This window comes from Lotus japonicus, chromosome 6 (genome assembly GCF_012489685.1).
Source record: "Lotus japonicus ecotype B-129 chromosome 6, LjGifu_v1.2".
Taxonomy (NCBI): domain Eukaryota; kingdom Viridiplantae; phylum Streptophyta; class Magnoliopsida; order Fabales; family Fabaceae; genus Lotus; species Lotus japonicus.
The window spans coordinates 871,842-886,898 of NC_080046.1; the positions used below are offsets into that span (position 1 = coordinate 871,842).

The 15,057-nt window shown below is 41.6% G+C and overlaps 1 protein-coding gene across 2 annotated transcripts; it reads left to right on the top strand.

Annotated features, from left to right (window-relative positions):
• Positions 1-1,348: 1,348 nt before the first annotated feature.
• On the top strand, positions 1,349-9,106 carry LOC130723995 (casein kinase 1-like protein 10). 2 transcript variants are annotated; one of them, XM_057575150.1, is made up of 14 exons: positions 1,349-1,815; positions 1,904-1,944; positions 3,616-3,685; positions 3,826-3,974; positions 4,056-4,151; positions 6,002-6,072; positions 6,822-6,883; positions 6,992-7,055; positions 7,147-7,231; positions 7,506-7,632; positions 7,722-7,795; positions 7,905-7,974; positions 8,244-8,377; positions 8,508-9,106. In XM_057575150.1, the coding sequence occupies exons 1-14, from the start codon at positions 1,740-1,742 to the stop codon at positions 8,787-8,789; spliced, it is 1,401 nt and encodes a 466-aa protein (XP_057431133.1). In that variant the 5' UTR covers positions 1,349-1,739; the 3' UTR covers positions 8,790-9,106. The 2 variants fall into 2 exon arrangements, with proteins under 2 accessions (XP_057431133.1, XP_057431134.1); XM_057575151.1 differs by lacking the exon at positions 1,349-1,815 and having other exon boundaries at positions 1,898-1,944; positions 3,616-3,690.
• Positions 9,107-15,057: the final 5,951 nt, after the last annotated feature.

Sequence of the window (15,057 nt, forward strand, 5' to 3'; positions counted from 1 at the left end):
TGATAGATAACATATATGCTCATTTTTCAAAGGATATGTGTGCTTTGGATCTCCATCCGAGCTTGCTAGAGCAAATAGATGTAAAATCATTGGAAAAGCGATCTTGCAAAGCACATGGATAATTTTACTTTATTCATGGAGTTCGATGAAGCCTCAATTGTTTTAGAAAAAGTTGTATTCTTTTTACAACGCTACTTCCTATTAATCTTATAATTTATTACTTACGTTTTCATTCCATTTTTATCAATATCAAATGTAAGAGAAACATGATAAAGAGCATAAGAAAAGAACATAAATATAATTGAATATTCAAGTTTTTATATGTAAAAACTTTGTAAAGTGCATATAAAAATAAAATACTAAGTTGGAGAAGTAGGAGGGCATGAAGTGAGATGCTCTAGGATTAGCTCATAGGGATTCTAATACTGGGGATCCATCTTATGTTCTATAGCATCCAATCTTCTAGCAATGGCTGGTGGAATCTCCTCAAAAGATGTAGAATTAGTCATGTGTACATCATTTTGAGGTGAGAGCTCAACTTGGACAACAGGTTCCTCAACTTCATGGATGATAGAAGCTTCATTAGACGAGCTCTTTACGGTGAGGTAGAAGGAAGCACCCTAATGAGTCTAACTTAGGCCCTTCTCCTCAAAATCTGATTTTGACACAAGCTCTTCTATATAGTAGAAGGACCCTGATACCTAACTCCAAATATCCCTACATGGGAACTAATAAAATAGACCAAGTGTCAAAGATGAATCAAATATGCTTAAACCATGTAGGCACCCATTGAGAGTGAACAAGGGAAGTGAATTAAGTCTACCTTCTGAAGAGTGGTAGAGAGTCTTTAGAGAACTTATACCGGATGTAATGAAGCTATGGGTAACATAGGGCAGTCACTACAAGAAAACATGTAATTACCAACGTTCTGGGAACCGTCACAAAATATCGCTATTATCAACGGTCAGACTAAGCAGTACGCGATTGTTTTAGTGAGCTCAAGGGTATTAATGGATATTCCGCATGTATCAATGATTAATTCGCTCGTCACAGATATTTGAACTAAAAGTAAACGATTGACCATGAAATGTGTTTTGTCTGTGGGCTCGGCTATGATCAAACTCTCAATGTTGTTTTTTTGATAAGAACTCTCAATGTTGTTATTATATTATCACGGTTAAACCTTTTTAACCAAATAAGCTTTTAAAAAACATTGACTCAAGTCCAATATAGGTTAGACATTCGTTTGTGTCGATATCCCGACCTGCTTGTCGGTAGTCTAACCTACTTCCATCCTCCATCCGTAATAATTATAGTAACAGTGATGATTATATATTTATTTAATTGACAATAGCAGCTGTGCAGTTGACAAACTTTGTCTTCCATTTTCTTTGCTAGAATCTCAAAATTTTCCGACCAGACTCACTCCATTTCCTCTTCCTCCACTCAAAATTCGTCTCCGGCGAAAAAGAGGTGAAAGGATCCAGATTCTTGCTTACTTCGATTCAACCAGCAATGCGTGTCTTGTAAATTATTTGTTCTTTCTTGATCCTATTTTGATCAAAATCTTCCCCTTTTTTTGGTGGATTTGAATTTTTGAGTGACTAAATACGATACCTTATTTCAGGATCTAGAAATTTTTTAGTTTTTTACAATTTATTTTTTTAGAAACTCATGTGTTAGTATAGCAAAGTTGAGTGGTTTTTAGTTTGCAAAGTTGAGTTATTGGGCTTGTGATCATGGATCACATTATTGGTGGAAAATTCAAGCTTGGGAGGAAGATTGGGAGTGGATCTTTTGGGGAGCTTTATTTGGGTAATAATGCACTTAGTTCAAGTCTTTTTTATCATTATTTGTTTGCTTTCAATATTTTGGACTTCATATTCTGGTGCTTTTATTTTAGGTGTTAATGTGCAAAGTGGGGAGGAAGTGGCTGTCAAGCTGGTGAGTATAGTTATGAATTCTTGACATGATTGTTTTGTGTTTCCATGATATATAGATTGTTGTGTTGTTCTTGATGTGAAACATAGCGCGTGTCACTTGGGCTGTGTTAGCGGTTATGCTATTTTTGCATGCTGGTTGCTTGACTTTCATTTAGGAGAATATTTGCAGATCTATACATGCTTCTTACACTGATGAAAAACTTCAAAAGGGAAATAGAACTGTCATATGCTCTAGTAGGCATGATCATCAGTCACTATTACTGTAATTATATTTATACGGTCTTGGGCATAAAGTTTACACTTTACATCATTATTTGTCTCAAGTTTGTCAATTACAACTTGCATCACAGGATTGCATGTTCCTATGAGTTTGATTGCTGCTATGATCCCAATGATATGGACGAACACATCACTTGGCCTAGTTGCCCATTTCTGAAAAATAAATCACGAGCCTACCCAAAGTCTGAAGATCCCAAGCCTTACTAGTTCTTTTGTCAACCATTCAACCCTTCCCAAGTCCAAACTATTGTGCTTTGATCTATGGCTGCTAGCACTTGTAGCTTGCGGCTGACGATTTAGAAGAGGTTTGGTGGTGAGTCAGGTTGAGAGGGAGAGAGAGAGAGAGGGTGCATCACAGTCTGACCTTTTTACTGCTTCTGGTTTGTTATGTGTGCACTGTGCAGTGCTATGTTTTGTTCTGTTATACACTTTTTTTAGGATCCATTTTGTCTCATTGATTTGGAGTATAGTAATATCCAGATAATTTCTTGTCTAGCTTTTTATTTGTGTTTTAGTTCTATTTGTTAGAAAAAAATATTGTATTAATATTATGAGTTGTAACTTTAACGTGAGTTGTCGCTTGTGCCTTGAGCATTTGCAATGTTCTGAAAGCCAGGAGTTGGGCTTGTTTTGGGTCTTCATTTACAATACAACCTTTCTTAAATTTTTGTCTTTTCTTTCATTCTTTTTCATTCCTTTTTTCTTGTCACAACCACTCTAATATAATATAAACAATGGGGTACTAATAATATAATAGTTATGAAATAAATATTTAAATTATTACTTGCATTTGATATGATTACTTTGTATTAGTGAATTATATTTTTCTTACACTTCTATATATTCGATAGGATCTTATGATCCGTGTTATGATCACACGATTTGCAGTCTTTCACCCCCTCTAGATCATAGGTAAGAACTCTATTTTGACACCCTTGGTTTGTCCTGTACTCCTGCATCTGTAATGATTTTCCTCAAGCTTGGACGATCTGAACATTGGAAGGTGTTTTAGAGTATGGAGTTTTCCCTTTTTGTCTATACACACGACAGCATGAGTCTGTGGAAGTAGGCACTACCCTTCAGTCCTGGGACTTTCCTTCTGGGTCTTAGAAAAGGAAAAAATGTTAAAAAGGATATAATCTAAGTCAAGAATTTGGTTTACATGTTATTATTTGACATGCAGTTTCTTGCTTCAAGATTAATACACTTCTACTAAATGTGCTATTAGCCTATGGCATGTTCTCAAAGTTGGATTGCTTGAAAATACTTAATGGAAGTTTTGGCTTTGTGCTTTATGATTGTTATTTGTGCTTGTAGTCCATAGACTCTTTTTGAAGAGCGTAATGTAATACATGTGCCAATACTTTTCCCCTATATTTTTATTTGCTTGTAGGAATCTGTGAAGACCAAGCATCCTCAACTTCTCTATGAATCAAAATTGTATATGCTTCTTCAAGGAGGAAGTAAGGTTCTTTTTTTTTCTTCCGAATTTATACTTTCTTCAATTTCTTTTATGCAGCCAAGATTTTCATCTGCTAATTTTCATGAAGCGAGCTCATTAGTTTATGAGGTCATCTGATTAATGTGTTATTTTTATATGAAGCCGGGATACCTCATTTAAAATGGTCTGGAGTTGAAGGTGACTACAATGTCATGGCTATTGACCTTCTTGGACCAAGTCTTGAAGACTTGTTTAACTATTGCAATAGAAAACTCACTCTGAAAACTGTTTTGATGCTTGCAGATCAGCTAGTAAGTATAGCTTGAATTCAAGCAAATCATACTTTTAACATATAGTTGAAGTATTTTACTAATCTTATACCTAATACCTAGATAAACAGAGTTGAGTATATGCATTCCCGGGGCTTTCTGCATCGTGATATAAAGCCTGACAACTTTTTAATGGGTTTGGGTCGCAAGGCGAATCAGGTATCTATCACTTTCTTGCAATTATTTTAATGCAGCCTCATCTGGCGACTTACCTCACTGTTTGGTATTCTTAATGTGTATTTTTAAGAATCTTGTCACCTTGGGGACATGAGCAAACTGAGACCTGAATGTTGTGAACTCTAAATGAGCTGTAGTCTACGGTACCAACCGGGCAGGTGATTTTACATTATAAGGAAGATATTCCTGAGAGGATGGGACCATATTCTCTTGTCTCTCCTATCGGTCTTGTAAATTCCTTGTGAGCTGTAGTGTTTAGTAGCCCATAAGTAGATTATTTTTACTATACTCAGCCAACTTTCCCCTGTTCAATCATCATCACAGGAAGCATATATTCCTTGTTGATAGTACATTCTCATTCCCAACAAACCTCTATGACATATCCTATATAATAAGATCATTTGGTTAAATCATATTTTCATTAAAGGAGAAAGGTTGTGTTAGGCCTGCTGCAGCCAACGCGAAAATGGCCTATTTTAATATGGATCATGTGATCCATATAGCTGACCTTACTTAGTGGGATAAGGCTTTTGTTTATGTTTATGTTTCATTTTAGCATATTTTTCTATTCTTATAGGGAGTAGGGACCATCTTTAGAATGAATATTTTGTCTCTCTTTTGTTTTCTTGTTAATTGTACATTCCTTTCATTTCATATCTTTATAACATTTAATAGGACATTATGGCGTTATTTGATCCATGCGACCAACCTTACTGAGTGGGAGAATACTTTTTTTTTCTTTTTATTGGATGGATTTATTTTGAAAGCAAACTTTGAAGTTTGAACTAATTTGGACATACTCTAAAATCAAGCTATCATATAAAATCTGTAATAGGCAAACATTCATTAGTTTTCATCTAGAATTATTTTCTGGGTATTATAAATGGAGGTAAAACCCTATTTTATGAGCATAACTAAATAAGTACTGTGAATATGTTAAGAGTGTTGATTTGGTCATGGTCTAAGCTTGGCAGTTGAGTCGTGGTGTTAGTCAATATAAGAAGGGATTTCGAAAAGGTAGTAAGGAGGCATGTGGACGCTATTCATCATCATTATCAATTAACTGTATTTTACTACTTATCTTGGAGCAGCTGGTCAGTCCAAGCCTACAATTGTTATTGGGTATTTGTCTAGAAACATGATTTTAAATGAGGTAAATTAATGTTAACCTATGCTCACCCTTTCCATTATAACTTAGAAAGAATCTGTTAAACTCACTGTTAAGAGGTCCAACATTTACTAGAGATATAGTCAAGAAAGTTCTTATTAAACATAGAGCAATCCTCACCCCTGTGCTAGCTCTTGGTGTAGAGTTAGACCTAGATCCAAATTCTAAGATGGTGTTAGAGCCTATCATAGACCCATTTTCTGTGCCACCCGCTGATGTCCAGTCGTATATACTTCACACTCAAAGTATCCAGCTCTGGCTGTGATATGGCCAAATAAGCCCTCATAAATGGAGCAATCCTCCCCCCTAACTAGCTTTTTGGGTAGAGTTAGGCCTAGCCTGAATCTCAAGTCTCACATACTCCTTGACAGGTCTCATGTATACAAAATTAAGTTTGTAGGCTTTACTACTACCAAATATTGTACGTTTCTTTTCTCGGTTCTCTCATACAACACTGACAACATATATGTAGCGTCTCAAATAGCATTTGAGCTGAACTACTCGTATTTTGTTTTTAAAGGTTTTATTTTTCAAATTTTAAAGATGTGCATGCTAATTTGATTTTGATTTATTTTGCTGGCTGTACCAATTAATACCACCAACTAAAATTTTTCTGGGTTATTATGTATTCTAACTTCCTGATTGTTTTTTTAATACATTACAGGTATACATAATTGATTATGGCCTTGCAAAAAAGTATCGCGATCTTCAAACACATAAGCATATACCATACAGGTGCCAAGTATAAGATTGTTAAATTTGAAAGTTTGCAGTTCTTTTTAATGCATGTTTTTCCCTTCATATGTTATTCCGTTTTGTATGTTACTTTTTGGAAGTTCATAGGTTTAAACTCTCCTTGCTGTAATAATTGATGTACTTTTCCCCAGCTTCCTTGGGTTGTTCCTCACCTTGCTTTCAATGAATATTGTTTCTTGTATTGCTTGGATTGATAACAGGTTTGATTTTGTTAGGGGTATAAGCTGGGTGGGTGCAAACTAAGCTTTAACTACCCGCACCTGTTACCTGAATATGCATGAGAATTCCTCTATTATTTTATTGCTAGCTTATCTTATTTGTCATCCTCTGAAACCGTCCATTATTTTCAAGTGATCACCAGCCAAGGAAAAAATAATCTGAGCCTTTCTTCATTTGCAGTTCTTGTTAATCAACTAGGGCAGGGGTGAGGGAGGGATGGGGCAATGGCAGGGATACGAGAAGTGTTTCCACTTGTTTATCTATAATGTAGTTATTATCAATATTGTTGACCATATTTTCTTGCAGATTACCTAGATATTTTGTTGGTTTTTTTGGCGCGGGGGTGGGGTGTTGGCATGAAATTTACATTTTGTTTCAGCTTTCAAGTCAGTTCTTTGTTGATTTGTATGCCAGTGCAATAATGGATAGATTGATTATTTCTAACTGGTAGCTCTTACAGTTAGAATTGTGTCTCTCCATTTTTTAAAATTAAACTACTCTCATGATAGGGAAAACAAGAATCTTACCGGAACTGCTCGATATGCAAGTGTTAACACACACCTTGGAGTTGGTGAGTGAGGCAATTTATTTTAGATGCTAACGAATAAGCTTTTTAATTTAAATTCTTTAACTCAATTTTGGTGTACATTTACAATTCTTTGTTCTGAACATCCTGCAGAGCAAAGCAGAAGAGATGATCTAGAATCGCTTGGTTATGTGCTAATGTACTTTTTAAGAGGAAGGTTGGTTGCAATGATCAGATTCTTACTTTAGTAGTCTTTCATTAGTCATTACTCATTATATTCTCCAACATGGTATGGAAATTTTTTTTAGTCTTCCATGGCAAGGCCTGAGAGCTGGCACTAAAAAGCAGAAATATGACAAAATAAGTGAAAAAAAGATGCTTACTTCGATAGAGGTACTGATATTTACTAACAAGAATTTTTCACAGAAATAATTTTATGGTTTTAATCATTGGTCATATCAGGATGATGTCTGGTTTTCTACTGAATTTAGTTTCAACTTTCAATAGAATGATTCGTTTATTTTCTGAATCATTTATAAATATATATTTTTCTTCTCAGCATCAATATCTTATATTCATTTGAGCAGCAAACCAATCAAATAATTCTTTTTCTAAATTTTATCTATTGCAATTTGCAAAGAACTAATGTTATGGATTCTTGCGACAGGCCTTATGCAAGTCACATCCAGCAGAGTTCACGACTTACTTCCAATATTGCCGATCATTGCAGTTTGAAGATAAACCTGATTATTCATATCTTAAGAGGCTCTTTCGGGACCTATTCATTAGAGAAGGTTAACTTGCAGATGCATATGCTTCATTGTTCCTCAGTTGAAAGTTCTTCCAAGGCTTTGAAAGTAACTTAGAAATGGTTCTTTTACAGGTTATCAGTTTGACTATATATTTGATTGGACTATGTTGAAGTATCCTCAAATTGGATCCAGTTCAAGAGCTCGAGTAAGTTCTTCTAATGTAATAATTTTCATCTTCATATTTAAAGAGGCAATAAATTTGGTTTCATTGCATCTTCTGTAATGCTTATTGCTGAGTTAATTGTTCGATACAGTTTCAACAGCCAAGTGGGAAACCAGTCTTAAACCCTGGACCATCTGGAGAGAGATTAGAACGGCCTTCAGGTTTAATCCTATCTCTGTTTTCTTCTGCAGCATTTCACTGCTATGCTGATAAATGATTTTGATTTCTCAAGGTTTCATTAGCCTTGAAGTTCTATTATTCTCAATGCATGTACTTTATTCTTATATCAGTTTTGAGAATGAGAATTATTTCCACTTGTTTAATTAACTTGCATGCTTACATGATACACTATAATGATTGTGCTGTTTCAGTTCTTTGAGTTGTAAATGGGAAGACTTTCATAAGCTAACTCCTTTAACTTTTATTTTAGTTGGAAAAGAGATTCGGGATAGATTATCAGGCGCAGTGGAGGCATTTTCAAGAAAGAATAGCTCTGGGCATGGACTGCATAAAGATCACTCCATGCATAGGTCTTCAGATGATGTTCCATCTTCCAAAGTTGTGGTTAGTGTCTATTCACATCATTTTCTTTTTGTATAACTTGTCCTTTTGTTTTATTTTTTGGTGCAATTTTTACTAGTAGTAAATTGACTACTTAATCTTTCTCGTTATCTAACGTCAATAATCTTTGCAGCAACTGGATTCTCACAGGGCTCGTAGTTCTTCTCAAAATGGCAGTGCCTCAAGACGGCCTGTCGTATCAAGCAGCAGACCAAGCTCGTCTGCTGAGCCTAACGAAAGTCGTTCCAGTCGAATGGTCTCTAGTAGTGGTCGTCTATCTACCACTCAGAGGGTTCAACCTGGTTCCGAGTCTAAATCATCATTTGCACGTGCCGCAAGGACGAGAGGTGGTCATGATGATGCACTCAGGAGCTTTGAGCTCCTGTCAATTGGTGCAGGGAAAAGGAAAATGTGATTAGAAAACTGTCGTGGGTTGCATTCCCTTTTTTTTCTTGAGACATCCACGCCTAACACCTCTTCCATAAGCCCTGTATATTTCCTTCCTATGTTGGGTCCCTTCAAGGCTAAAAGCTAATTGACATTTCTCGATGAAGCTTTGGCAGAATCTTCTTACGCCTATTCAGATGTTTTTTCCACGATTATTTTAGCATGGACCCATTCATGAAGAGTCTCTCTTTAAGAATTTGCTGTCTTGAAATAAATACATTCTCTATAGTTTCTGTTGAAGACAAAGGAAACTGCCAAGTCTGAACATGCTCAGCAAGTTTTGCACCCTTTCTGTGCATAAATGGGACTTGTCTATTGTCCTTATGTATATTGATGGAATGAAATTTCTTCCCAGGTGGAAACTAGATGGATTGGATGAAAACAGTAGACTGCTTTCCAACAGTTCAAGCAGTATTATCAAATATCTGTGTTCTAGCAATGAACATTGAAGAAAGGTATAGTACCTAGAGAGTGGAGAATTGTGCTGGAGAGAGAATGAGAATGAGAGAGAGAATGCTGAATTTCATGTGATTTCATAAAATGAACCAAAGTCCCTTACAATTGGTAACTCCCTCCTATTTATAGAGTTTGGTCACTACCTATTGGGCCAATTGGGCCTCCGAGACAAAGGCCCAACTTAAGGCCAGGGCCCCGCCTCGGGGCGGGCTACACGCTGGGCGTTGCCCCTCTAGGGGCTCGCCCAGTCCACTAGTCCACAAGACACCGAGCTCGAAGTACGAGAGCTAAGTGTGTCTTTTAAATGCCTTTACATGTGTCCTATAGTACACTGGGATCTAAGCTGCCAACATGGCTTGAGAAAAGAGAAGCGAGCTACGTTGCCAACATGGCGTGAGCAAAAGGAAACTAGCATCTTTAGTCATCCAGTCCACTGAATTGGCGAGCAACCTGAGCCGACAAGTCCACAAGTCCACAAGCAGCGAGCAACCTGAGCCGGCAAGTCCACAAGTCCACAAGCGGCGAGAGCGATCGCTCCGTACTGGCGGTAGTCCACAAGCGGCGAGAGCGATCGCTCCGTACTGGCTGATCGTCCGCCGGCGGGAGAGATGGCAGGCATTGGTCACGTGCCGATCACCCAAACGTTGATTGGCAGTATTCCCGGCGAGCGACTAAACTTTGTTGCTGATGTCACCTATCGGGCGATGGTGTTTGGCTATTACAGTGGCGAGGCCTTTCGCGCTTTCCCCTATTTCAAAAACCCTTCGAATCCTCAACTGCCCCACGTGATGCGTCAGTTACATCAATTTCCCCCTTTCTCCGGAAACGTCACTTCACTTTTCATAACCGTCCCATCGTGCGCAATAACTCCCCATTACACGCAACCCACTTCCCCAAAAACCATCATGACTTCCAACCTTCCACACGCGTCCAACACGCGTCACCCTTCCAGACTCCCCCTTTTCCCTATAAAAACCCTTCTTCCCTACAATCATCCCTTTCCGAAACCCCTCTTCACCTCCCTAATCGCTTACCAGACTCCTTCTGCCAACTTCCGTTCTGGAGTCATCGCTTATCACCCTTTCCGCTACCCACTCTTCACATCTTACTCCGGTGAGTCCTACTGCCCTTATCTTTGCATCATATACATACTCATCTTCTCCTGTCTTTCACTTCGCTGTTTTCTAAAATGGCTTCAAACCCTACCTCCCCTAATCACTCCACTTCCTCCTCCGAAAGCGACCCTGATTCCACCGCAGTCGGCGGCCTCCGTTTAGAGGTCCCGGAGATCCCTGCTTACCGGCTAAAAACCTTCGCCACTCTGCCCCTTCCAGTCCAAGTTGCCCCCACTCATGGGGCCATAGACCAACCTTCCATCTTCCAAGATAGCAACCTCATTGTGGAATTCGTGGGTTCCTTGGGTGGCTTGTCCAATGATGACGAGTTTAACGACAAACTCAGGATCTGGATTTGCCTTCCTGAAGACCGCCCCTGGGCTCACAAGCTAGACGGCGACGTAAAGAGATCTCACTTTTTCTTTGCGTACGAATACATGTTTAGCGAGCTTGGAATCAGGCTCCCTTTTTCGCCTTTTGTCCAAACCGTCCTCCGCGACATCAATGCGGCGCCCTGCCAACTTCACCCCAACGCTTGGGCCTTCATTCGGTGCTTTGAAATCTTATGCGCCGCGGTTGGCATCGCCCCATCCCCCACCAGTTTCTTCTACCTCTACGATGTTGACCCCAAATCCATCAAAAACAAAGGATGGATTTCCTTAAAGGCCCGGGCCGGCCGGAAGTGCCTGAATCCCCACAAAAGTAACGCGAAGACCTCCTTCGCGCGGAAGTACTTTCGCGTGGCGGTTCACCCCGCCTATCTGGAGGCCTTCACCCTTAGGGACGGGACCGCCCTTTTCCCTCTTTACTGGACGGAGAAGCCCAATGGGATTACTGATCCTTCCGAGGAATCCTTGTCCGCCAACGACAAAGCTTTTCTGAATCTCCTTGCCCTGGCTTACTTCTATTATCGACATTTTCTTTCTTGCCCCTTATGTTGTTACTGATGTTTTTTATTGTTGCAGAAGATATGAACTTCACAAACGCCGAGCTCTTGAAGGCTCGCGAGAGGAGAATGACCCGCTTTTCCCCAAAGTTCAACGCTGAGGGCGATGGGAAAAAACGGGGCGGTGCCGAGAACTAAGGTGAGGGCGCCAAAGCCCCTAAGAGGAGAAAATTGGTCAAAGCCTCCTCCGTCGCCGGCACTTCCAACCCTGACGCTTAGCCCACCACCGCCGCTGCGTCTAAAGGCAAAAGTGTTGCTAAAGCCTCCGCCGCCGCAGCTACCGAGACAACCACTGTCCCGGCCCCCAAATCTGCTTCCGCGGACGTGGCCTCTACAGCCGCCACAAAGTCCACTACTGTAGGTGCCACAGCTGCCTCCACCGATGCTACAACTACCTCTGCTGATCAGTCACCAACCGCTGACACAACCGCCAACATCTCCCAACCTTCAGCTGTTGAGAAATCTGTCACCGTCAATGCCACAACAGCTGCCACGTCTTCTGATGCTCCTGCCGGGGAGAAAAGAAAAGAAAATGAAACCCCCCCAGTCTCCTCCTCGCCAGGACGCACCTCCTAGCCCGCCCCCAACAAATGATGGACGCCCTGCGTCTTCTCCACCTCGCCGCGAAGAGGGATCTTCTAGTGTCGCCGCCTTCTTATTGCTTAAAAAATTTAAGAATGAATTTCATAGTTTATCACCCCACCACGCCGGAATAATAAAATACTCAACATCCTGAGTGTCCAAGCACTCGCCTTCCACCTTATTCATTCGCCGACCTTATATCTTGCGCTATTTTTTCACGCGTCATATGATTGAATTACGCCTAACGACTTCGTGCATTAATTTTAACTAGGACTTGTTGCTTGGTATTCCACCACCAAGACTTTAGACGTTTTCCCCAAAGGAAGAAACAGCCTCCATTCTCGAGGGCTTCGCCCGGGGCTTTGCCCGCTCGGGGCTTACAATGCTTGGATCCCAATGGCCATTTGGGGGTCCCAAGACTTTTGCCTAGTTAACGGTGCTCGTCGTATTCTGGCGAGACTTACCCAGCACATCGTTTACGGGACCGGCGATCACGTCAGACTTTCCGGGGGGTGATTCCCAGGCGTCAAAGGCCATTTGTGGAATCGCCGCCACCTTCAGGGTTCCAGCAGGCCCCTTTGGGGATCAAGCTTGTCCCGCTTAGTGATCGCCGTAATTCTTTATGTCGATCGGCAATTCCGATCGTCAGGGAATCCCTGGAATTTTGGACACGAATTTCGTGAATTTTCGTTTTATTTTATTGATGGAGCGCCTCATTAAAAAACTCCTTTCGGAGAAAAAGAGCACGCTTTGTTGTTGCAGTACATTGGAGAATTTGAAAACACTTTTCAGAAAATTTTAAAGATATCTGGCTCTGGCGACTCCGCCTTGTTCGCTTTCTCGCCTGCGATCAACTATAATAGTAGCGCAAGCTCAAACCATTGAACGACCGAGGTAGCCGCCTTCCATTAAGCTCTTCTAAGTGATAGGCCCCATTACCAAGAACTTTAATAATGCGGTAAGGCCCTTCCCAGTTAGGAGTAAGCTTGTTTCCCGGGGCTCCCGATCGCCACTTGAGGACCAGATCACCAACCTGCATGTCTCGGACGCGAACCCTGCTATTGTACTTGGCAGCCACACGCTGCTTCATCGCGGTTTCTCGAATGTGCGCTTCATCACGCGTTTCAGACAGGAGATCTAACTCCGCCGCCATATTAGCTTGATTCTCCCCTTCAAAATCTGGCTGGGTTCGCCATGTGAAGTTGTCAATCTCCACTGGCAACATAGCATCAACCCCATAGGTCATTCTAAAGGGGGTTTCCTTTGTAGTGGATTGCACAGTGGTGTTGCATGACCATAGCACCACCGGGAGTTCCTCCAGCCAGGCTCCCTTAGCCTCCTTGAGCCGTCGCCTTAACCCACGCAAAATCACTCTGTTTGCGGATTCCACCTGTCCGTTTGTTTGTGGATGCTCCACAGAAGCGAACCTCATTTGTATGCCCATTTCCTTGCAGAATTCCCTTGTCTGGTTGCTTGAAAACTGGGTCCCATTGTCGGACACGATCGCCCTTGGGATCCCAAACCTACAAACAATACGCTTCCAGTAAAAGTTGACTATTTTTGCAGAGGTTATTTTGGCCAGGGGCTCGGCCTCAATCCACTTAGTGAAATAATCCACCGCCACTAGTATAAACTTCATTTGCGACTTGGCGATCGGAAAAGGTCCGACCAAGTCCACACCCCACATGGCGAAAGGCCACGGGGCGCTCATCGTTACCAGCTCCTTTGGCGGTGCCTTAGATAAATCAACAAACACTTGACATTTTTTGCATTTTTTCACAAAGTCCATGCAATCTTTCCTGAGGGTGGGCCAGTAGAATCCCGCCCTCAACACCTTGCAAGCCAAAGATCTCCCCCCAATGTGGCTTGCGCACACTCCCTCGTGCACCTCAGACATGATCGCCTCGTATTTTTCCGGCGGTACGCATTTTAACAATGGCGTCGAAAAACCGCGGCGATACAAATGTCCGTCGATGAGAGTATAGTGGCTCGCCTCTCGCCGTTGTTCCTTCGTGCATTGCTCCACTTCCGCTGGGTCCCCCGCCAAGATGGACAATATAGGTCCCATCCACGTCGCACCCCTGTCCACGCATGCCATGAGCTCGCCTTCAATGCTGGGGCACGCCAGCGTTTCTTGAATCACACTTCTGTTGTTGCCGGGCTTCTGTGTGCTCGCCAATTTGGCCAACGCGTCTGCCCGCTGGTTTTCAGCCCGAGGAACATACTCCACCACAACCTCTTGAAAAAGTGTCATCAAATATCGCACACGCTCTAGGTACTTGATCAGATTAGGATCTTTGACCTGGAAAGTGCCCTTCACTTGGCTCTCCACCAACTGCGAGTCCGTTCTTATCAACAAGCTTCCAATCTTTACTTCACGCGCCAACTTCAACCCGGCGATGAGAGCCTCATACTCTGCCTGGTTGTTTGTGGCCTTGAACTCGAATTTCAGCGATTGTTCCAGTACTAGATCTCCTGGTCCTTCCAACGTTACTCCCGCGCCACTACCACTGCTATTGGAGGATCCATCTACAAAGAGAGTCCACTGAGTGTCTACTCTTTCAAACCGATCTGGGGTCAATTCTACCACAAAATCAGCCAGCGACTGTGCGCCAACCTTGCCTCGTTTATCATATTGCAACCCATATTCGGACAATTCAACCGACCAGGCGACCAATCTGCCTGACAAATCCGGTTTTTGTAACACTTGTCTCATGGGTAAATCCGTTCGCACCCTTACTGGAAAACTCTGAAAGTAAGGTCTTAACCGCCGGGCGGTGACGAGGACCGCCAATGCTGCCTTCTCGATTTTCTGGTATCTGACCTCTGCGCCCTGGAGTGTGTGGCTAACGAAATAAATAACTCGATGTTCGCCATCCACTTCCTGCAATATCACAGAACTCAGAGCACTATCACTCACAGCAAAATACAAGTGCAGCGGGTGCCCCTGCATTGGTTTTGACAAGATCGGCGGTGATGACAGGAGTTCCTTGAGGCGAACAAAAGCTTCCTCACACTCCGCTGTCCACTCGAATGCAGCATTTTTTCGAAGACACTTGAAAAATGGGAAAGATCTATCGCCAGACTTAGGGAGAAACCGAGATAGAGCTGCTATTCGCCCGGTTAAACGTTGGACT